The sequence below is a fragment of the Marmota marmota genome, unplaced genomic scaffold, assembly GCF_001458135.2.
Source record: "Marmota marmota marmota unplaced genomic scaffold, marMar, whole genome shotgun sequence".
In the NCBI taxonomy this organism is placed as follows: Eukaryota; Metazoa; Chordata; class Mammalia; order Rodentia; family Sciuridae; genus Marmota; species Marmota marmota.
In genome coordinates, this window is record NW_025999983.1 from 1,207,783 (window position 1) to 1,232,049 (window position 24,267).

General features: G+C 53.7%; 1 protein-coding gene across 3 annotated transcripts in view; it reads right to left on the reverse strand.

The window, feature by feature from the left end:
- Smoc2 (SPARC related modular calcium binding 2) overlaps positions 1-24,267 on the reverse strand; it is a 112,217-nt gene that overhangs the window by 65,003 nt on the left and 22,947 nt on the right. For 2 of the 3 annotated variants that reach the window (XM_048805786.1, XM_048805784.1), the window contains exons 3-7: positions 17,752-17,858; positions 16,742-16,841; positions 5,413-5,460; positions 2,760-2,843; positions 1,365-1,439 (exon numbers count right to left, since the gene is read on the reverse strand). In XM_048805786.1, coding sequence (XP_048661743.1) covers positions 1,365-1,439; positions 2,760-2,843; positions 5,413-5,460; positions 16,742-16,841; positions 17,752-17,858 — 414 coding nt within the window. The remainder of the gene's footprint in view (positions 1-1,364; positions 1,440-2,759; positions 2,844-5,412; positions 5,461-16,741; positions 16,842-17,751; positions 17,859-24,267) is intronic. The other variant, XM_048805787.1, reaches the window with a different exon arrangement.

The following is a 24,267-nucleotide window of genomic DNA, read 5'->3' on the forward strand; positions in this document are numbered from 1 at the left end:
GAAGCCCGATTTTCAGCCCCATGACCTACTGAAAGCCTGTCCAGCTTCCATGGGTTGACTGCACCTGGCAGGCCACCTGGCAGCCCAGAACAAGGCACAAGCAAGTGTCAAACAATGGTACACTTGTTCTTTGGGCTTCTGGGAGGCTCAACCTGCCAACCCCGAATGGCCCCTGCTCACAATGACCTGTGCTTAAGAGCGCCCAGGGATGGGGCTCACAAAGACTGGGCATGTGTCTCCCAAAGCTCAGGCACTGCACGTCACCCCTGCCCTGAGGAGCTTCCAGACCTACTGGCGAGCTCATGCACGTGTGTTCTGAGTGGTTTCTCCTGCATTAGTTTATAGAATTCAGAAGCAAAGCCAATAGCCTCACGGTACAAAAGCAAACAAGACTGAGTTTCTAAAGTTTATGAGAGAAGTACACAGTTGCATATTTTTACACAACAGGGAGAATTTATGTGTAATATCATTCCTTTGGAAAAAATCAACACTTTATAAATCGTTTTAATTTCCTGCATTTGTACCCACGTATCTGGTGGTGAAACCTTTGGATCCTGCCTTTCTCAGCCCACCAGGAAGGTGAGGGACAGGGCTTGGCCAGAGCCAGGTGAGGGCCGCAGTGGGCTGGGAAATGCCCTGGGCAGACGCCAGGTGGGAGGGAAGTGCCAGGCCCCGGCCACCCAGTCCTCCCGGGCAACACCAGCCAGACACTCCTGATTCCACCTGGGGCTGTGCCGCTGGGCCAGTGCACGGGTGAGAGCAGAGTCCAGCTGCTTGAGGACCCTGAACCTTGGTAAACCGCCCGACTTTCCAGTAAGTTGTTATTAAAAATGCATGTTGACAGAGACATAGAGCCACCAGCAGCCACCACGCTGACCACCTCGCAGCGGTCACCATGCAGCCTTCCCAGGAGGCAGCACAAGAAATCTCAGTTGTCACCAGCTCGGTCTCCTCTGCACCAAGCTCCTTGAAACCCCAAGATCACTCCCTTCCAAAATGAACTGTGGACACCAGCCAGAGGTCAACAGGAACTACAGGAAGAAGCAGGTTTCCTGAAACCAGCCAAAATCACAACCATGGAGGACGCAACCAATGCTTGTCTAGAGTCACCCAACACTTGATCCCAACAGTCAAGCCCCTGTCATCGGTGTCTTTACATCAAACGTTTCCATTTTCATACATAAACCTTTGAAGAATTTAGAAAGTGTAATAAGAAAACACCAACATCTTAAATGCATCTGGTGGCCCGGCCATAAGTGACACTCTTAGGACTCTGTGACCAAGTTACAGGACACAACGCCTGGCACCCCCTCAGGTGAAGCTCCCAGTTGAGACGTGCATTTGCAACGGTCGTCTCACTTTACCTGAGTTTTTATTGGTCTTGTTCTGTCGGCTTTTGACTTGCTCCGTCCAAAGGGTGGGATAACGTGATGCGATATCTAGTGAAGTAAAAGGAGAATTATTCTCATCAAAGCTCCTCAAAGGTTCCAGCAGGCAGCAAAGCAAACAAACAAAGTGGGTGTAACATACAAGTGCACATCACTCCTTCCTAAAGCAATTGTTAACGTGATCATGTGCACAAAACAAAAAGAAATGGTAAGATTACAATTCAAATATTATTTTAGCATATTTCTTCTTTAACCAAAGTATGATTAAAAATAGTTTAAATCCAGACAGTTTCCTGAGAACTGGGTATTAGAAAACAACTCAGTGTATGAAAATGTACTGTGTGGCACAGATGGTTGCTCATCTAACACGCAGGTTTTCCCTAAGTTGAAAGACTCAACACAAAATATAATTTTTGTGAAAAAAATTTCAGGGATGTACCATTTTAGTGAGACTGTGTAAACAAATGCATTTGAATATTTATAGTGAAGGTCAGAGCTCTGCCCTGAGAACACAGATTCTAAAGATCCCTTCGCCCTCACCACCCAGACACCTCTGGCTCTCCTGTTTGGAATGGGGTACCCAGGTGCAGAGAGGGTGTGGCCTTCAGCACCATGTGCATGTCAGCTTATTTGCAAAGCAAGGTGCAACTGTATTTCAATCCCTGATTTATTTGTATTTATTTATATTTAAACCCTGATCCCAACTGATTCCAATTGACCTGAGGATTTGACCTGTCCAAAACAATTTATTAAAGGTGAAGAGAGGAAATCTATCCTCATCATAACAAAAATGTGAAAAGATGAATAGAGGAATGGCATATGTTATTGTACACTTTTGAAATACACACTTTATGTTATCTTAATTGTAAGATCTCAACTCACAGATTTGTATTAAAAATTGAATATCTCAGTGTTGTGCAATGTGAAGTACCATTCAACATTAAAATCCCCAGGAAAACAGCAGGTGCCCTCACAGAGGTTCAGGCCAAATATCTTGTTTGGGCATCTCTATTTAGGATAGAGACTGAAACGAGTTTTGCAATCAAGCAGGTTAACACACCCTTCTTCTCACTGAAGTTGTGTGTGGTAGAAGTACCTGAGTTCACTGTCTTAGGAAATGCTCAGGACAGTAGCAACGATGACCCTCATGCCACACATCAGATCGCTAACCTCCTCATCCCACGTAGGTGCAACTGGTATCCTTTGGCCCCTCCCACCCGGTGGCCACCTTTCCTCTCTCCCCTGTGCTGGAAGCCCGTGTTCCTGGCTCACCCCATCCTCTGTGAGTGGCATTCCTCACAGGGCGACCTGACTCTACCTCCCAGCTCTCTGGCCTCCCCGCCACAAACCCCAATCATCTCCCAGGCTCACCTTCCTCATCTCCTTGAGGCTGTGTCTCCAGCGCCGGAGCTGCGGCATCATCTGAATTCAGAACGGAAAAGATTTGCAAGGAGACTACAATTATGAGAGTAAGCTAAGTAAGTGTGCATGCAGGACAGAGCTCAGGACTCGCAAGCAGCCCCACCAACCCCCACAGCCACCCTGAATGGACGCAGGGGCTGCACCCATGCCAGCCCCGACCAGACTCTGATGGAAGCCGCAGGGGCCACTGCTTCAAAACTCAGCTCAAGGCTGAAAACCAAGTCCCAGGCAGGAGATGCTAGATGTGGCCCTAAGCCATTGGGCCAATGCCCAGCCCCAGGATGGCTGGGGAAGGGGTGAGACACCAGGAGCAGGGGAGGCTAGATCTGGGAAAGGGTTCAAATCAGCAGAGTGGTGAACTCAGGTCATCAGGAGTCGAGGAGGAGACAGGGGGACAGGGAGGGTGGCTAAAACCAGCACTGGGTGCACCCCCCCTTTGGTGTGTGGAAAGGCAGCAGTCAGGGAGGCGTGGGCTGGACCACTGGCTGCCACCTCTGTGCGCCTTGAGCTCTCCCTTGTGCAGAACGATGCAGAAGCATCACACAGGAGGAGAGGTGGGTGGGGTGAGGGCTAGGAGCAGGGAGCAGGCCGGGCGTGCAGAGGGCACCTGCTCAATGGACCATCTTCACTCAGACATCTGAGAGGAGTCCTCCAGTTCCCGGGGAGGAGCAGGCGTAAGAGCCCAGACACAGCCTGCCTGCTCCAGAGCTCCTACTCATCCTGCTTGGGACCAGCCCCGCTGGGCAGTGGGGAGGCCCTGGGCCCCCAGGACTCCCCCTTCCCCACCCAGGCTTGCCTGTGCCCCCTGCTAGGTAGTAATTTCAGGATAAAACACAAGATGACGGCAGACCCTGGGCCTATCTGCTAACCCTCCCTGCTGAGGAATAGCAGTGAAGCTTAGCATAAGGTTTTTTAGGAGGAAAGCCAAAAAGAAATTTTTAAAAATCTTTAACATTGAGCTCTCTTGTTTATGGTCCAAATAATGAGAATAACGTGACATCATTTGATAGCAAAGTCTGAGCCGAACAACAATGGTAGCCAGGCCCATGTCTACTAAATGTTTTGCCACGTTCTCAGAGGAGAAGCTGCAGTGAGGGCCGGTCCAGGGCCCTGCTCCAGGTCCTACGTGCACATGGGGAAAACCCTGCAAAGGCTCATCCTCAGTCTTCAGGGCTGGCGACGGCAGTCAGATGCGGAGGTCTAAGCAGGTTGCCACTCTGGGCCCTCCAGCTGTCCCCAGACTCATGGGGTCCCTGCCATCTACGGGCTGCTGGCTGCCCAGGGCGAGGGAGGTGAGGGGTGGGGGTGTGGCTGGGGGGCAGACCCCAGGCACCCGCAGCCTGTCCTGTGCTGCCCTGAGCAGCTCTGTGTCAGCACAAGCCCTGTGGGGCCAATGCAACCCGAGGACATGAGTCAGTGGTCTCAGCGGCTGGGTTCCCCATTTTCCTTCTGTTAAAGGCCTGTCTTCTGGCTGGGGGCTTCAGTTCATTTTCGTGCCCACACACCAATTCCCTGGGAAGACCCCACAGTGGGTTCCATGAGCATCTAGAATCCTAAGGATCAGGAGGAAAGCCGTCCTTGAGCCGGATCCTCCCTCTCCTGCCCCTCCCTCTTCAGCGTTTGATTGACTTCTAGAAGCATGAACATTGCCACTTCCTTTTCCCCAACCTTCAGTCTGACGACCACCAAAATCTCACAGATGCAGATCCAGACCCTCACTCCAGTGCTCAGTGTGCCTGTCCCTTCTTCCCCTCGCAGACCTGTCAAGCCAGGACCCCGTTCTGCCTGTCACTGCGACAGCTGGAAAACGAACGGGCGCTCTTCCTGCACCGAGAGCTCCATCTCCCAGGGACTGTGTCCGTGTCCACACAACCACCTCCCGCCCATCCCCATCGAGTGGTCTCTGGGCAGCTGGAGGTGACCAGGTGGCCACCTTTGTCTTACAAAAGCAAACACCTGACAAATGTTCCTCCAGGGAGGGACGGAGCCTGTCAGAGTTTCAATGTATGTTTCAGGAATGGGGTTGGATACACCAGGGTCCGTTTGTCTTTACGTTACTCTTCTTTGCTACAGGTTCATCATAATAACCCAGATCAGGGAAAGAAAGTCAAAGTCTGATTTCATTTAACCTGGAGAAGATGAAACCAGAAAGGGGGCCTGGGATGAGGTCCACCACCCTGGTAGCCACAGAGGCACCTGCAGCCCCTGGAAGCTGACCCTGGCCAAGGAGTGGTTCTTAAGGAAGGAGCTTAATGGCCCTGCGCAGGAGGGGTGAGACCACAGTGACTGGAGCCGGAGCCCAAGCCTGAACTGGCCCCTCCCTAGAGTCCTCCCAGGGACACAGTGCAGCAGTTCTGATACAGTCAGGGCAGGAGCCCCGAGGTGGACCCCAGGGCTGGCCAGGGATGTGCACCATAGCCACAGGGTGACTGCAACCCCAAGACTGACCACATGTCTGTTGAACAAATCAAGAACTGACCACTATTTCAGCTCCATTACCATTACTAATACATGTTTAAGTCTCAACTTGAGAAGTCACTTCAAGGCACCAACTGGATTAGATACGAAATATCATCATGAAAATTGATGTTAAGATAGTTACCTGTTTTTCCTGTGCCTTCCCGTGGAGGCAACTTTTCATTTACAGAACCTAAAAGAGAAAAATAAAAAATGAAATTATTTCTGGTCACCAAATGGTGATCAATAATTTAGGTGAGCAGCTATTTCCTCATTTAACAAATTCACAATGCCTTGGCACTTTATAGGTAAGGGCTACAATTTTCTGGTATGCGGAGGAGCCACAGCCACAAAGAGATGGCCTTCAGGCCACACGGGGTTCTGTTTCTGGACTGGGAGGTGCATGTAGGGCTGCCAGTCCTGCGTCCAGCCTCTCTCCCCAGAAGGCCACAGTGACCTTCTAAGCAGGGACCATACCTCAGGCAAGGGAGGCAGCAGAGGAGATGGTTTTAAAAATAAGTAACTAAAGATAATAGTTAACTAAGTAATTAACTAAAGACAATTTAAAGCCCTTGCATCCGCCTGAATCAGATTTATAGAGAAGAAAATTGAAGAAGGACCTTTTGAGAGGATCAGAGGACATGGGAATTTGTCACAAGGAGCTTTGACACTTAGGCGATACTGCCAGGTCTGTATCACAAAGGCGAGAAGAGGAGAGGACCGTGTGGATCTTCCTTTACAAGGGATCAAAACTGCTGTAAGTGCTTCCTGTCACTCATCATTACTAAACCTACTCAAAGCATTTTTTTAAAATTCCGTTCAGATTAACTTAGAACTACCATCCTCCTGTGCTGGGTGATCTCCTTAGCAAAAACATCTCAGAACTTGAAAGTGTTCTTTTTTCATTTTGAATGTGCTACTGAAATGCAGACCAGCGTCTGCACTGAAGAGGGGACTAGGACGTTGTTGGGTGGGGCAACAGGTGCCAGGAAGTGCACAAGCCGCCCTCCTGGCTGAGGGGGACGGCGGGGACGGCAGCTCAGCTCCCGGGTGCCGGGTCACTGTGGGAGCTCCACTCCACAGGACCAGTTGGGACGCAGCCAGCCCAGCGCCTCCTCTCTGGAGGGCCTGAATCAGCCAGCACAGCCTGGGGAGGTGGACAGCTGTCTGTGAGCTCTGTCTGTGAGACTCAGAGCTGCCAGTGTGTGGACAGGCACAGGACCCCTGGTCTGGCTGGTGGTCACCACTTTTAGGCACTGGCTGAGGACCCTTCCCGCCAGCTGCCTGGCTGCTTGGTTAACTGGGGCAGCACTTCCAGGCTCGGAGCACCAGGCTTCCTCGTGGGGAGGGACTGCCCCTGGGGGCCTCCTGGCCTGCAGACAGCTTTGCTGGCCCCTCCGTGTGCCACTTCTTCACAGAGCCAGATTTGAAGAGCTTGCTTCTTACTCGTCAGCTTATGTTCATCACATGCTGCTGCAGTGACTCAAAAGCAATTTCCTTCCTTTGACTGGAAATGACAAAATTTCAGTAATATTTCTGAACATTAGTGCGTGGGTTTTGACTTTGACTGAAATATAAACATGCCCAATAAGAAGTACCCACCCCCATGAGAGTGTTCCTCGACTGAATTAAGAATGTTTCTTGTGATCTGCAGACAGGAGGGTATGAACTGAAGTCTGACCAGAGGCGGCCAGGCAGCCTTCTCCACCTCCCACAGTGTTGCAGTTGGCCAGCAGGCCCCACGTTCAGCCAGCACTTACTTCAACAAATCCATGCAAAAACAGTCCTATCTCCTGTTCATGTGCAAGAAAGAACTTCCCGGCAGAATCGAGCATCCTTCCTGGACCTCATGCCCTGGGTCCACACTGCTACTCAGGACTTGGATGTGGGTCCAACGGTGCATCTCCTCAGGGTCCCGGTGCCTCGGGACAGGACTCTGGCCTTCCTGCGCAGCCTGCCCTGCAGCGTCCTGGCTGCAGGGACGTGGACACCGCTCTCTGCACACAGCACAGCTATGGAAACTAGCCTGAGTCCAGAGCCAAAAGGACAAGGCCCTTCCCCTCTGCCCTTCCTGGAGGCAGGGTCTGCTGAACTCCCAGGGGCGCCAACTGGCGGGGTTCCAGCAGAGGGCCAGGACAGGAGTGATGAGCATGACCCTCGGCGGTCGGCACGCGTTCTGAGACGCTGGGCCAGTGGGCAGCTTCCAGGCCGACCTCCGTTCACAGGTGGGAAGACCCCACTCAGCCACACCCTCAGACCAGCCAGGCCACAGCTGGAGTCCCCCATTTCTGAGCTTTTGTGCCACTTCATGCCCAGGAAGGGGTGGCTCTTCAGCACTCCGGGTATGAGTTTCCCGTGAAAGACTCCACGAAGCACACGCGAGGAAGCCTCCAAGCCCTGAGCAGGGGCAATGAGCTCTCCAGGCCTGTGGTTCTGAAGGCTCGGTTCAAACCCAGCAGTGACGAGCGCTTGCCAGACGGCCCAGCTGAGTGGCCACAGGCTGCTGAGAGTCAGAGGCCTAAGACGGCTCCTTCACTCAGCACTAGATGCACTTTAACAACAAGCAAGGAGACCAAGGCGGTGACAGGGGAAGTGGGGGTCCCGGGGGCCAACCAGGACAGGGAGGCCTCTTTCAGCTGGGGAAGGGACGGCTCCCCAGAGCTGAGCCAGCGAGAGAGCTGCCCTGCTGCACTCACACTCCTTGGGCACATGGACACGTTAGCCTTTGCTTTGGGGCTGAGAGCTCAGAGGGATGGTGAGGGACACGTTCTTCCCAACAGAGAGGCATTTCTGCTCCTGGCCCTTCTCAGTGGTGCTGGCTGCTCCTGCCTTCTCTTTCTCTAACCAGGACAGCAGGAAAGTGACCTGAAAGCTTGTGTTGAGGCCAGACAGCCTGTGCGCAGAGAGGGAGCATGCTCAGCAGAGCACACGCCACAGCTCCTGGCCCAGGGCCTAGGGGCCCCTTCAGCTCTCCCTGCCTCCGTGTCCTCGTCTGTAAAACCAAGTTGGAGGGAAACCAGTGCACAATGTTGAACGTCTGCTTAGGTCATAGAGCCACACAAAGTCCAGCTGCCCTCTGGGGTGGAGGACCCGTGCCATCTCCGCTCGACCAAGCCATGGAAAGCAGGCACCACAGCAGGGCCACAGTGGCCACATCACCCCAGCCCCACTGCCATGGTCTCTCACCCACGGTCCCACATGCATCCCTTGTGTGCAAGGAATTCACCACTGGACAGTCAGTCAGGTTTGGGGAGATGGCATCAAATGATAATGTCCAGTGACAGTCCAGCATGCCCAGCTCCTGCCTAGGTAGTTCTTAGGGCACACTGGTCTCTGTCATAAGCAGTCTGCATGCCTTGGGTCTCTCAGTGCAGAGACAGCCTGCCCATGCCACTCCACAGAGGAGGGACTGTGGCCCAGGAGGGCACCTGGCTAGTGAGCAGCAGAGCTGGCCCAGGAGGTCTGCTGCCCTCGGGAGACGACACGGTCTGAAGTCAGAGGGGCCCCTCTGCAGAAGATAGGTGGTGAGCGGGCACCAGAGAAGCAGGCTAGAGAGGACGGTGGGAAGGAGACCACAGAGGGTGCAGGCCCTGCCTCTGCATCATCTGCTGACACCGCAGACACAACTCCCAACAGGACCACAGCCCACAGCAGAAACCAACGGGGGCCCATGAAGAGCCTGGCCCTCAGGCCTGCCCTGGCCCTTGATGCACTGCTGGACGTTAGCCAGCTGGCTGGCTCCCAGGTGTGGACCCGCAGGGGTGCACAGGAGAGCCCGAGAGGACTGCGCAAGAAACACAGAGGACAGAACTGCCCAGCACAGCACTGGGCAGAGTCACAAGAGCCAGTGGGCCCACAGAGCCACTCATCAAAGGACCCGAGAAGTCAGCGGGAGCCATTGGGCTTTGATTGTCTCATGAAAAAAGGCAGCAAACTGCCTGCCCCATTCACCTCCCAGGTGCCTGGAGGAGAGACCCAGTGACATTCACCTCAAAGCAGTTTGGAAACTGGACCAGCCTGGCTTGTCCCACAGCCCTGACAGCAGGCCTCCTGGCCCCTCCTCACTGTGGGTCACACATGCCGGTCAGGCAGCTCCTCTCCTCTCCCCTGACCAGCCTGGTCTGGCAGGAGATGGCTCCTGGGGACAGCTGCTCTGCATTCAGCACTAATGCCTCGTCCGAGGCAGACACTGGTACTGGGGGATGGGTGGATCAAGTGGGGTCAGCCCCACCCGATCACACGCCTCTTGCGCATCAGGAAGGATATTCTAGAACTAAGTCAGATCCCAGCAGATGGAAGAGGTTGGTGCACGTCACCTCCATGATCTCAGGCCCTGGTGCCCTGACTTAGGGATCCATGCCAGGGGAGGAAGGAGAGGAAGCCTGGTCAGTTTCCAGTGTTGAAATGGACATAAGGGGCGATAGGAAAGGTCCGTGGTTCACTCAGACTCCCTGGCCCTGACCAGGCTGGGAAGCACAAACTTCACAGGGTCAGACATCCCAGCCACGTGGGCCTGAGACAAAGGGGAGGTTTCTGAGTTCACCTGAGTTTCACTGTGTCACCTGAGACACGACAAGGATGCACTCTCGGCCTGTGATAGTGGGTAGACAGGACCCCTGTGCCTGGCTGGGTCCCCCAGGGCGCTGGGGCGGTGTGGCTGGTAGGCATCGTGGAGCTGACACAGAGCCACCCTCATTCACTCTGAGAGATCCTTCCACGCATGCTGAAGCATGGCAGCTGGCCACAGTAGGACCCAGAGCTCTTCAAGACCCACACAGTTCCGTGGGACAGAGCCAGGACAACGCCAGGACAGCAGCCCGGGTTCTCAGAGAAGCTTGGTCAGTACCTGCAAAGACCTAAGCAGACACTCTGCCTCCTGGACGGGGCAGCAAAGGACAGAAGGCTCACACGACAACCGGCAGCACTTGGCAAGCTTCTGTGGCCCAAGCCTCTGGGCTCGCCAGCGGCCTCTGCAGGGGTCAGAGCCAGGCCCGTGAGGGAGGCCAGGGACCCACGCGCCTGCCACTCCTCCCCACTCCTGTCCTCGACATCTCCTCCATGGGGCAGGAGGCCCCCAGGGTCAGGGCAGACTCCACACATGCAGACCCAGAAGGTGCCACCTCCCTGTTCCCAAACTCAGGGAAGTTGTACCAGATCCCAATCCTAAGCCTGCCCTGGCCAGCAGTCAGTGACCCACAGAGGAAGATGCTGTCCACTCCACTCTGAGCCCCAGAGGGCTTGGCAGAGCATGGTTTATTTACGTTTCCTGAACGTTCATAATCTTCAAGGCACAGGGACTAGAAGTGTCCACGTTGCCTGCTCCAGGGACAACCAGGTCACACAGCAGGTCAGCTTCACCCAGGCCTATGTGGATGCTCAGGCCACAAGGCAGCAGGGTCCTGCAGCCCACGGTGACTTCTGACTGACCCAGTTGCCGTGAGATACCAAACGGGGTGGAGCAAATCAGTCAGGTGGCAAGGGGCTGGTGTGGCCACCTGGTTCCCAGCAGGTGGTCAGCTGGAGGAGGGACAGGCAGTCCCAGGTCCTTGCCAACAGCAGGCCTCTCACAGCATGCAGGTGGCCATCCCTACTGCTCACCTGGGTGGACACACTGTGGCCTGGGCAGCCATGTGGGGCCCTGGCCTCACCCATGCCCTCTGCAGGAGGGGCTGGGCCCATGGACGGCACCACGTGGAGACTTGTCAGGAGGCAAAACCTCTGTGTCAGGGCCAGGCCACCGTCGGGGCTTGTCAAGCAGGGTCCTAAGGCACACTGACCTCCCTGCTGGAGCCAGGTCCAGCGGGTGCTCGTCACCATGCAACAACCAGTGACCCAGTTCTGTCCTCTCGTCTTCTGTCTGTTACGGGGGTCTCCCCCACGCAGGGGCGGCTCCTTCTCATCGTGCACCCAGCTTGGACTCCGGCGGCGATTTGCCGTTTCTGCAGATGCAGAAGCCAAACCCAGTCCAGCCAGTCTCCCAGTGAGCCTCTGGGGCCATGGTGGATGTGGAGGGCTTCACAGGGCTGGCCTTCGCTCCAGGGGTCTCCCTTCTCTAGTGATCCTGGTGTGAAGTAGCCTGGACTCCTGGCTAGAAGCGCACAGGGCAGAAGGAATGTTCTGCACCCACTACCCACAGGTGAGGCCCCTGATCGTCCCCAATCCAAGGACTTCCTTCTCTAAAGTCGTGAAAGGAGAAATTTCCCATGAATTTCCCCTTACACAAGTCGGGAGCCATTAGGAGACGGCCCCTGCTCCCCAGCCTGTCTTACACACACTGGGTTTAAGAGTAAAAGCTTCACATTCTTTAAGTTAGAAGAAGCCTCAGTGCAGCAGTCAGCCTGTAAGAGGGTCACACAGTTTAGGGTCCTCAAAAGTCCCCCCACACCTGACTCCGTAGTTACACACAGGAAAGAAAACAAAAGATGCTTGTTTAAAAAAAAAAAAAAAGCAGCAGCATTTGTATTTGACCAGCTATCCCTCTCCTAGGTCTATACCCAGAGGACTGAAAACAGCACACTACAGGGACACAGCCACATCATGTTTATAGCAGCACAATTCACAATAGCTGAACTGTGGAGCCAACTTAGATGCCCTTCAGTGGATGAATGGATAAAAAAATGTGGCATATATACACAATGGAATTTTACTCAGCAGTAAAAGAGAATAAAATCATGGCATTTGCAGGTAAATGGATGGCGTTGGAGAAGATAATGCTAAGTGAAGTTAGCCAATCCCAAAAACCAAATGCCAAATGTGTTCTCTGATATAAGGAGGCTGACCCATAGTGGGATAGGGAGAGGGAGCATGGGGNGGAGGGGAAGGGAGGGGGCATGGGGTAATTAATGATGGTGGAACGTGATGATCATTATTATCCAAAGTACAGGTATGAAGACACGAATTGGTGTGAATATACTATGTATACAACCAGAGATATGAAAAATTATGCTCTATATGTGCAATAAGAATTGTAATGCATTCTGCTGTCATATGTAAATAAAAAATTAATCTAAAAAATGCCTATGCTTGTTTTCCCGTGCATAAAACCTCCAGAGAGACCGAGGCTGTTATGGTTTAGATGTGAGGAGTCCCCAGAAGCTCACTTGTGAAGCAAGCCAAGAATGCTCAGAGGTGAAATGATCGGGCTACGAGAGCCTTAAACCCAATCCATGCTTCAGTCCACTTCATGGATTAACTGGGTGGTGATGATGGCAGGAGGGGTGTGGCTGGAGGAGGGTCACGGGGTCGTACCTCGGGGTCTATGCTTTGTCCCTGGTGTGCAGAGCTCTGCCTTCCTCCTCCCTGCCCTCCCATGATGCTCTGCCTCCTCGGGAGCCCAGAGCTGCCGGGTCCGCAGGCCACGGACCGAACCTCTGAAGCCAAGAGCCAACAGAGACTGCGCCTCGTCCCGTCATTCTCATCGGGTCTTCTGGTCACAGCAATGCAGGGCTGAATAAAACACAGCCATTTTTCTTCAGATGAGCTACACAGACAGGGACCCTTCACTTCTAAAAAGCCCTCTATCTCTTAGAAAGAGTTATTAAATACTAGGAAGCGGAGGCTGAAGCCATCTGTGGACTGGTGTCATTAGGGATGATTCATGGAGTACTCTATTAGATGCACGTGACATTCAAATCACAAATCAGACACCAAATCACACATACTATGAAGTAGAGTAAGAAGGCAGACAATCAAAAATGTGACTATTACACATGGAAAAGTACTTCTTCCCAAAAGAAAAGAAACATTTTTCCTGAATGGAAAAATATTTTCTGTCAGTGGGATGACCACAAGTGAGATGTGAAGACCAGGACAGAGGACAGAGGCCCGCTCGGAGGAGGATCAGATGAGCCCACAGGCTGCTCAGATGCAGGTCTCCCCACAGGTGGAGGAGGGTCCTCTGACCCCCAGGCTGCAGAGCCCCTCTGCAGGGCGGCCACCACACTTTGCTCGCTGCCTTATATCTAGCCAGTGTCTTAGGAAATTCTTATAAATTAAACACCTTCAAAACCACCCACAACTTCCACTGCAGAGTGGGCTGACCCTCTGGGGCTGCTCCTGATCACAGCCACCTCATGGAGGACAAAATGGGCACGTCCTCGACCTCTGAGAACACATGAGAGGAGTGCCAGGGATGTATACTTTCCTATAGAAGCACCTCACGGGATTGCAAACCACAGGTAAAAATCCAGATTCACAGGCTGCAAAGACTGAGTTTTTAGTGCATTTTCTACTTCTTGTTGGAGTTATTTGTTCATGCTTTTCTTTATTAATATTTATTAAAATTTTAATAACTAACATTTTAAGGAAGAGAAGTGTTAGACCCAGAGAAACGGCCATTTTGAAGGATGATTTTGTTTTGTTTTTCTGTTTCATTGTTTGTTTGGTTGTTTGGTGGTTTTGGTACCAGGGATTGAACCAGGGGTACTTAACCACTGAGCCACTTCCCCAGTCCTTTTAAAAATTATTATTAATATTATCATTTATTTTTTACTTTGAGACAGGGTCTTGCTAAGTTGCTTAGGGCCCCTCAATCCTCCTGCCTCAGCCTTCTGAGCCTCTGGGATTGCAGCTGTGGCCACTGTGCCTGGCTGAGGAGATGATTTTTTTAAAAAGCAAGTTTTTAATCAAAGTAGTTACAATTTTCCATTTTAGTAATTTTTATAAAGATATACTTGAGAGAGGTCAGAAACCAACTGCAGCTTCTTGCTGACTTCAACATTTGTGGATTAATTGTTCTGGATGTTTCTTCAATGTCCTCGGCTAGGTGGGGTCCTCCGCTTAGTGCCAGAGACACATTAGTGAGAAACAGGACCCCAACCAGCTGCTCGTTAGCAGGACTGCTCAGCAATCACTGGGAACTCTGCTGCAGACGTGGCCTTCTGTGCATCAGACAGTGGCCAGTACCTTGGGCAAAGTAGGAAAATGTAGGAATCAGAGTTAAGTCAGCATCAACAACGTATTGAAATTACTCAGTCCAAGCCGGGATCCTCCGTCATCAACATCTTGGTCTCCCTGACACCAAAGCAGACATGGTGGGATGAGCAATCAGGCTCTGCCTGAGCGGAGGTGGGCAGTGGGTAAGACCACGGACCTCCTCGGCCCTGGGGGAGTGGGCAGTGCAAGTGCTTCAATACTTAAACCAAGTTACAAAGTTTGATGTTATGAATCTTGTTAGGGACAAATAATGGCTTTCTTTCCTCAGCTGTGAGAAGGGACCACTCACATCCCATGCAGCTGTGGCAGGCTGGACAAGACCTCCAGCCAGCACCTGTGCCTGGCCCTTGGTGAGAGAACGGGTTGGGGTGGCACCCATGGTGGGCACCAGCTATGCTGTTCTACCCCTCTCCCATAACGAGAGCCCACAGACCACTTCAAAGACATAACCCAGACGAAGCTCTATATGAAGAGTCTTTGGATACTGTGATATTAAAAATTCCTGCATGTCGATTCAGCTTTAATATTGTAAAGCACTTTGTTCTCGGGCCAGGAATAAGCTCTTGGCCAGGGTGCAGGGTTACAGAACAGAGATGAGATAAAAAACCTGAAGCGATTTCCCGATAGTAGAAAATAGGTTAGCTGTAGGAATCCTCCCTTGGAGAAAAAGTCCTTTTGTGGTAGGCTTTGTTCCTGTCCCCTGCAGTTAGACTTCAAATCTTTGAGAAAAGAGAGGGAGAGAGTCCCCCAAACTCCATGAAGCTCCCAAAGGAGCTGGCGCTGCACCTGCCCTCCCACCCAAGTTGGCAGAATGAAAGCCTGGAGCTCTCGGGGGAATAGAGGGATGTTCCGCTGCTCTCTGGAGTCGGGGAACAGGTTACTCATCCCAACCAGGAGTCACACCTCACAGGGGCAGCAGCCACAGAGCCACACCAGGCACCCGAAAAGGTGCGACTGCCTTGTAGGAGCGTGAGTTCCGGGAGAGTGCCCTGTGGACCGCACTTTTACCGTCTTTGCTTCCTACCGGTAGCATTTCCACACAGTAAATACCAGGCCTTTAGAGCAAAAGCACAGAATACTCTCTTTCCCAATCCACTTCTCAGACCAAAACATCTATAGGATCAGTGAAAGACGGAGAAGTTGCTGCAGCCGAGTGCTAGTGACAGCTGGCTGGGAACTGAGAGCCAGCAGGCTGTGGGCCGGCTGTGCTGCACATCGTACGCCGTTCAGCCAACTGTGCACACGGTTTTCCGGGAAAGTTCTTCCATGCACTACTTGATTTTTCAGACAACCTCCCTGCCACCCCAGCAACAGACACTCCTCCCCGCTTCCCCTCCAGGAGGGAAGACTCCACCCAGAAAGCTGACGCAGGGGGAGGTGCGGAGCCAGAAAGGCTCACAGAGGCCGCCCCAGCACAGCCTCTTAGTTCCTCCCCTGGCCTCCTCCAGGAGTCCATGAAAGAACGACTAGATGTCAATGGGAGCTCACTCAAACTTTGTCCAGCTCTTTTGAGGCCTTTGGTAACAAAGCAGCTTTGGGAAATACCCGTAATTCAATTCCACAGCACAAGCCACACGGGACCTGTCACATGGGACCTGCCACGAGAGACCTGCCACGTGAGACCTGCCACGTGAGGTCCTGAGGTTCACGCTGCTCGATATGCAGCTGCATCGTTCCCGTGAGGCCATGCCATCGTGAGCTCCAGCCTGCACTCTGGGGGCTGGGACTCTTCCTAAGCCCCTGAGCATGAACAGAACTCCCAGCTAGAAAGTGCCTGTCCTTAACTAGAAAAGAAGTCTAAAAGTGAACTCTAAGTGCAACTGTTTCAATGTTTTACATGAAAAGTTGGGGGAAATGTTTGCTACTTTATTTGATCATATGATGATAGTTCTACCTATTTTCATATGTAGAATGTAAGAATTTTGAAGGCTAGATATGAGATTTTTTTTCAAGGAAACTTATAGATTTCCCCAGCAAATTAACCAAACTTGGGCTATAGACCATTTTCAAGTAAAAATGATCTGAATCATTTACAACCTTTTTGGTAAAATATTAATGGAAAAGAAAGCATTTCACAGATTATTATCCTGCTAATTTTCTTACATCAAGCCCTTTTATGAGTAATAAAATAACACAAATAAACCCTCTGGAAATTCGCCGATGAAGAATGAGCCACTTTCTCTCTGAAAAACCTATGTATACAAGACCAGAAGTTTTCACCTTCGTGGCCAAAGTAAGCTCTGCGTCGTTTCCACTGGTGACTAAAGTCTCTGGTTACTGACATTTCCCAGTCATGGTCCCTCCCTCCCATGGCTCAGGCCAGGGAGGCCTTCCTGGGAGTGCTCTCCTCCGCCCTGAGTGTGTGCACAAGCACCTCCGCTTTTCTTCCCTCCAACACGCTGTCAAGTAGCCTGAGCCCTTCTCACTATCACTCAGGGTTCCACCAAACTGGCTTTCCTCTTGAATTACAAGCAGGCGTAAAGAAGACAGCCAGAAGAGGCAACTGATTTCCACAGAGCCGGAGGTTGGATCAGACCTACCCGGGCACCTGGGCGTCTTGTGGGCAACAGCCGTGCCGCTGATAGGCCTTCCATTGGGCGTGACGCACCAACAGTACCCCGTGTAGCTGTGGCACTGGACCTGCAGACAAAGGACAGGTGGTGAGCAATCCTTGGACACAGGAGCAGAGCTGGCGGCTTGAGAGGCCAGCTCCATGTTAGTGGAGTCACTTCAGAGGCCTGGGATAGCCAGTGCCACTTAAGGTGACTCCCTGGTGGGTGGCAGGGTTTGCAGATCTTAGAGGGATGAGGGTGCTGGGCACCTTTGTTGTGAAGGACCTAACTGCCCTTTACCGTCCAGACGCCGCAGCACAACCCTCACCCTGCAATGGGGAAACTGAGGCCTGGGCAGGCGGGAGCCTGTCGGCGGTGGAGCGCTGCGGGAGGGTGCTCCTCCAGGGAGCCTCCTTGGCCTCCAGGACCAGGCTCAGGCCCTGCTCAGACCAGCAGAGGCACCCTCACTCTCCATACCCATCTCTCAGTGGTCAAATGGCGGTGTAAGACAGGGATCCCACGCTGTCACCTGAAGGTGACCTGGCCTCTCAACCGTCCCTTGGCTAAGGACATGACCATAGGTAAGCCTGGCTTGGTCAGCTTCCAGCCACAGGCCGCCAGCTGGGCTGTCTTGGAGCTCCCTCCTGGCTCTGACGCTGCGCATGCTCCCTGCCTTCCCCGCGCATGCGCCCTGTCACCTGAAACCGAACCTGAACAACCCGGCCGTTCCCCTGGTCTAAGAGGCTGGCCGAGGCTCTGCCCACGCCAGGTTCTCAGGCAACGACGGGTGGACGTGGGCAGCAGAGCTGGACACTGCCCGATGGGGCACAGACGTGTTCAGCCCCCCTCTGCGCACACAAGGCTCCTTGGGGAGAAACTTCTGCGGTGCGAATGGGAGGCCTCCCGGGGCACCCTGGCCGCTGCTCCGCCAGCTGCCCGCCCTCCTGGCGCCCTCCGCCCTCACCGCCCGGGTGGCACGTCCCCAGCAGGGTGGTCACCTGACTGTAGGTGCCGTCATCGTTGCACTCGGGGATGAACACCTGCTGGAACTCCTTCCGGGCTTGCTCCTGGGTGTACTTCCTTTCGGCCACACACCTGGAGACGTCTGCAGGGAAGGACAGACAGGGTTACGCACCGGCAGGGAGCTGCGAGAGGCAGACACGCACCGGGTTGGCAGGGGCTTCCCGGTGAGAGGGATGCTCCCGCCTCACAGTCCTGCCGCCCGACAAAGGCCAGGCAGTGAGAAGAGGGTCGTTCTCCACACTGGATGAGAGGGACACTGAGGCTCAGTCAGCTTCCTGAGCACATCTGTGGGCAGCAAGTGGACCTTGCTTCCTGAAGATGACCCCAGTCACAGTCAGGTTCTCCTCAGGCCCAAGGAGACCCACCTGGGCCCACCTGGGCCCTTGAGCAGTAGTGGAGGCTGAACACCTCCTGGGAACAGGGACTTTGACGCAGGTGGAGTACTGGGCCTGCCCAAGCTGAAAGCACCTTGCGGAAGAGCCACAGCCCATTCTTCCCAGGTCCCCAGGGTCCCAGGTGCACAGGAAGTTTCTGTCTCTTGCCAGGAATCCTAAAAACCCAGCAGGAAAGGGCCAGGCTCTGCCCCAAACGCAGCAGTGAGCTAGTGCACTTGACGGCAGAAGGCATGGTGCTGCTGGTGCTGTTGAGGCTGGAATCCCCAGGGACAGGAGGGACTCAGGAAACCTCCAGGCTCCCGGGGCAGCAGCAGGTGCTACCCCCTGTAGAGAACTGCGGATACTGTGAAGATGGGCAGGTCAGCAGCAAGATGCACACACTCCAGACCAGCTACTTCTCCCCACAGCTTGCCCTCAGAATGGTTCCATCCCAGGGACCACAACCCTGGCGAGGAGTTCAGATGCCAGCAGGCAGATGGAAGGCCTGGGCTTCCAAGCAGCCACGCTGACCTCTCCGCATCCTGGGAGGTGAGGGGGGCCCAAGGAACCGGCAGGAAACTGTGTGGACAACGGCATGCTGTTCAGCACCAGGCTCCACACCCAGGGCCACTACCACAAGCAAGCCCGCGCCTGGCTTCCTGTGCCCACAGCTGGACACAGCTCCTTTGGAGTTCAGCCCTGGGAGGAATGGCTTCCCCGTGTTTGCAAATGTTTGGGGCTGAGACAAAAGCGGCCAAGTGTCTGAACAATGCCTTTTCACGCAGTCTCCACTCCTCACCTTCACAGGCTCCTCCCCTTGACACTGGTGAATAGATACTGGCAAGGACACAGTGCCACCGGCACACCAGTGGGGGTCCTGCAGGTCTGTGGCAGCTCTGAGTTCTACCAGGTCTCTGCATCTCTTATCTTGGGCTCTCTGTACCACTGGGGCTGCACCCAGAGCTACAGCCTGCCCGTCCAAAGACCTCCGCTCCACCCGGCCTCTGCTTCCCATCTGTCCTGCATTCTGGCCTGGTGGTCATCTCTCTGCAACACGAGGTTCTAATGCAGTCTTTTGGCTGAGGAAAACTCACAGCAGTGCTAGGTTTGCTTCCTTGTTCAGTGAGCCTATGGCTGACTGTCTAAGAGGAAAAGCAACCTGGGCTCTGGCTCACAGGTCTCTAGCAGGGGACCCATTTCCAAATATTTGAACTCTCTTGGAGTATGTCAAGAAAACGTCACTTTTCCGCACAACTTGAGGCCTCTAGGTTTCATATTTGCCACTGGTTAGATAGTTCTCACACCTGTAGCCCTGGAGATTATTAGATATTAAATTCTAAGATTGCATCTAGAGTACTACGGACCATCAGTCAGCGCAGACAGTGACAATAGCAGCATGAAATCACAGGGTCTGTGTTATAGTGCCTCCAAGTAAGTCTGCAGTCACCCTGTGAAGTGTCGGAAAGCAAGCTCCCCACGCCGCTCAGGCCACCCGTCAGTCACCTCATCCTGGAGGTCTGCTCGGGCACAGTCCACACTCCTGGTGAGCATGAGCAGCAGCCATGCAGACCTGCCTACAGACATGCCCAACCACAAGGGGCCCAGCTATGGAAAAGTCATGGCTCCTCCTTGCTCCTAAATGTCACTTGGAACTGCTGTGTGCATCCTGTGCTCCTCAAACCAAAGATACCAAGACACACCCCACCCCTCCTGTCCAAGCTGCCAGTTCTGCAGTCACTCTGCCGAGAGCGGAACTCAAGGTGGACATCCCCCGGTGCTCACTCACAGGCCGTACATTCATGTCATTAGGTTGTGATTAAATTATAGGTCAGGCAGATACCTGTGTGGCCTTATTAAGATTTTACTCTGGACACTATTTCTAACTATTTGATTATTAAATCCTCAAAATACATGCAAAATTATTTTTTTATCATGGTCCAACTAACTACATGTGACATAAATTTGCCACCTTGGCCATTTAAGGGGTACATTTCGGTGGCACTTGGCACATTCTCTGTGTGGTGCAAACAGAATATCACTGCAGCAAGCATGTTGCCTAGCACCAGGACACCCGTGTCACCCTGAAAGTGTGCACCTGAGGCAGTCCCTCCAGCCCTGCCCAAGCCCAGAGCAGCTAATACACTCTCTCTGTGGACTTACTGTTCTGGATCATACAGTATGTGGACTTTGCATCTGTTCCTTCACATATCACAACATTTTCAACATTTGTCCACGCTACAGCGGGACCAGATGTTCACTGCTTTTCAGAACTCAGAAATGTCCCTTTGCATGGACAGGCCATGCTTTGTCCAATCATCTGTCTATGGACACAGGTGTGTCCACCATTTGGCTGTTGTGGATGGTGCTGCAACGAACATCCAGACACGTTTCTCTTTATTTAATTCCTGCCTTCAAGTCTTGGGGCGCGTGCCTGGCCCCAGACTCACGGGTGCCACTGTCCATTCTGCTTCAAGTAGACCAAAGAAAAACTCTGTGATTCAAAGTTGGTCACATGTTTTTAGAAACATTTTGCCATTTCCAGAAACAGCCAGGACTTTATAAGCTGAGAGTCCCTCACTGCTCAGCAGACATCACCGACAGGATTGTAGCAGCCTGTTGGTGGACGTTTTTTTAACACCAATGGGTTTTACAAGCAGTTGATCCTGCTGGTGGCTGCTTTTCCCTCAGTTGCAGAGGGGAGTGAATGGCAAGGAGGTGGCGGGACAGCTCCCAGTGAGCGCACATTGGCCGTGGAAAGCACAGCGTGCCGTCCACTGGGGGGAAATGAGCGGTGCTTCATGGTACTCATTCTGATGATGGCTTTCTTTCAAGCAGGAAGCAAATAATTTCCTTCTTTGCTAAAATCACTCAAAACAGGATTAAGCAGTAATCAGAAGAGATGGCTGTGCTGAATGTTCCCTGCAGAGGGACTTTGGAGAGCAGCAATTAAAAGGATTAGTCAAGGATGGCCGAGGAAGCTGGCCAAGGCTAGACAGGCCTCGAGACAGCCCCAGGCCCGGGAGCTGCCTCAGGCTCCTGGCCACCGCCGCAGGCTCAGGCCGGGTCTCCCTCCCTCTCCTCCCCTGGCCCTCTGAGATGCAGGGCAGCACCACGGCAGTGCCCCTGGCCTCGGAGCAGGCAGAACCTTTGGTGAACAGGTGAAAGTTTTGTTGTCCATCACGTGACAGGGAAGCAAGGCTCCTCTGGGCGTGGACAAGCTTGATGGTAGCCCACTGCGTGCTCACAGCTAGGGGGGGGCCACAGGGACTCCTGGGGTCAAGAGCAGTCCTGTTTTCCATGGCCCAGGCTGAGCCTGGCACAGACTGGGCTGGCATCGCACATGGGTGGAACGAGCGAGGGCAGCTGGTATGCAACTTGCACTCCCCTGTGGGGGCCACAGACAGGACCGCCTCAGAGCAGAGGCCTCTCTTCACTGCACCAAGAGAAGGCAGACGCCGAGTTCCAGAATTGTAACGTTGTACCTGCGTGTGGTTTTGAAGACCAGACTGGGAGAGCAGTCAGCAGGGTGCCAGGCAGGGCCTCCACCAGGGCCAGCAAATGCACCAGGCAGTGTCTCCCAATAGTGGCCAGCCCCTGAACAGCTCCGTGACAACAAAGAACACGGACCCCAGAGCCGGGGGCAGGGGCTCAATCCTCATTTACATTCACAGAGGCAGAACAAAATACAACTAACCCCCCAGAGCCTAACTGGGGGTGCCCAACAGCAGAGGAAAAGTTGGACCAACGGCAAGCCACTTCCCTGTGCGTGAGGTTTCAGACAGGTGCTGTCTCTGCAAGGAGCCGTGGCTGCCACGTGTCCCCACGAGGATGACAACGCTCTCGACACCCCAGAACAGGTCAGTGTGTGAGCGCCCCAAGGCCCCCCACGGGAAGTGTAGAGGCCCACGGGAAGTGCAGCTGTCACCACTGGCCATAAGAGCTGAGGTCATGCTGCCCTAAGGCCACAGCCCCCGAAGAGAGCAGAGGAGGGCCCAGAGGAAGGACCCTGTGCTTCCTGCCACCATCGCCCGAGGCGGGAGCCCCTGCTGCTGCTCTCCCAGGGCTACACAGCACGATTCCCAGCCGCTCTCCTGGCACCAGGGCCGGCGAGGGCAGCGTGTCTGGAAGAGACTCACCCATCACGCCAGGACCCCTGTACACCCGCACACCGCACCCACTCACTCCCAACATGTCAGCCACCCAAACACGCTCACACTCACTTTTGCTCTCACACTTACATGCACACACAGACACAGCCATACCAGTACATGTGCACACATGTGCTCACGCTCACACATAGGGTTACACTCACACCAGTACACACACACATTCACACATAGATACACATTCACAGAAAGGCACATACACATGCACACTCACACAAGGCACACTCACACTCATTCACACCAGCATTCACACGTACTCACGTTCACTTGTGCACACTCACACACACATTCACTCATACTCGAATACACTCACACTCACATACACTCATTCACACCAGCACTCACACAGGCACACTCACACACTCACACATATGCACAGTCACAAGCACTCACACGAATGCTGCTCACACGCACACACCACATGCCAGTTTCTCTGGAGACAGCTCTAGGGCCATGCCTGGCGCACAGCCCTCAGGAGATGCTGCAGGTGCCCTTGGTGACACAGCGTGCCCTACTTCAGCTCCTGACCTGTCCCTCTGATCTCTGGCTTGAGGCTTGCTGGAGACACCTGCAGGGCAACGGAGTCTTCAGACAGGAGGGATCCTGAGAATTTGCAGGATCTGGCTCCTGGTTTCAGAGGCAGAGACAGGTCAGACCCACACACCTGCCCGGCTCAGGGAGGCAGTGCAGTGGGCCATGAGGCTGGGTCCTCGAGGAAGACCGCCTGGCTCTGGGCCCTGCAGCCAAACCTGGATGAGGGCCCATCGATACCTCTCCCTGTGATGACAATGATCACGTGACAGTGCAGACTCGCAGGTGTCACTCTGGCGTCCACACAGGCAAAAGGCAGGAGCTCACAACCTCATCTTAAGGGTGACTGGACAACGTCCACTCCTTCCCCGACGGGGAGGGGCCTGTGCCCCGGCCTCCCGTGCCCAGCACCAGTGCCACACACCCTGGGTGCGCCACGGGCACTGGGTGCTCAGGGGCCCAGACTGAGGTGGGAGGCAGCAGCGAGGACAGTGGTGAGCAGCAGGAAGGACCTGGAGGCCCTCCACACGCCCCATTCCCTGAGCTCGGGCCTGGGACGCTCCCAGGAAGCCACTCTGTGGGCATCTGTTGCGAGGCAGTTTCCAGAAATCTCAGAACAGTCCCGAGGCCTCCTGGCACACGACCCCCACCCTGTTTTTTTTCTTTTTTGCCTTTTTAATTAAATGCCAGAAATTTTATTAAGAAGAAAGTTCCACTGGTCTCAGATCAAAACAAAAATATTAATGTGTTTGCTGAGTTCTGAAGAAACAAGTTCCACAAATTTCTATGAAAATGTGAGAAAAATCCACCCTGTAACCCACTGCCACTCTAGTCCAGGTCACTGGTTAGATCATGATATGAGATGCAGAAACACTAACCCCATCACATCAAATGGGGACTCAAGTATTTTAATTGTTGCTTCCAAACTAGGACATCTAAAAGAGACAAGCCCGCAGAACTGTCACCCACCAAAAATGTGAAAGTGCCCTCAAAATACTGACATCAGCAGCAGCTTTGGGCTTTCTGGGGGCACCAGCAGTAGCTCCGTCAAAGGCAGGGCGGCTACTCCTACTGCCTCAAGGGAGGCCGGGGGACAGAGGAAGCTGCCCCCTGCTCCACCTCCAGGAAGGGAAGCTTAACTGGGTCTTGTACAATGTGCAGCGTCTAAGCTCTGAGAGGATGGAGCCAAGACCCTGCCTGGCCTCGAGACCCAGGGCTCAGGGTCACCCTCCCACGGCCGGGCAGTGCAGGTCCATCAGTGCTGGCCTCCAAGAGCATGTGGGAAAGGCTGGGCAGTGCAGAGCAGCCTGTGGGAAGGAATCCCCCCATACCAAGGTCCTGCTCCCTGAGACCGAGGCCCCGCAAGGGACCCACCCTGACACCAAGCCCTGTCCAGGGCAGCCCCAGCATGGAGCTGGCT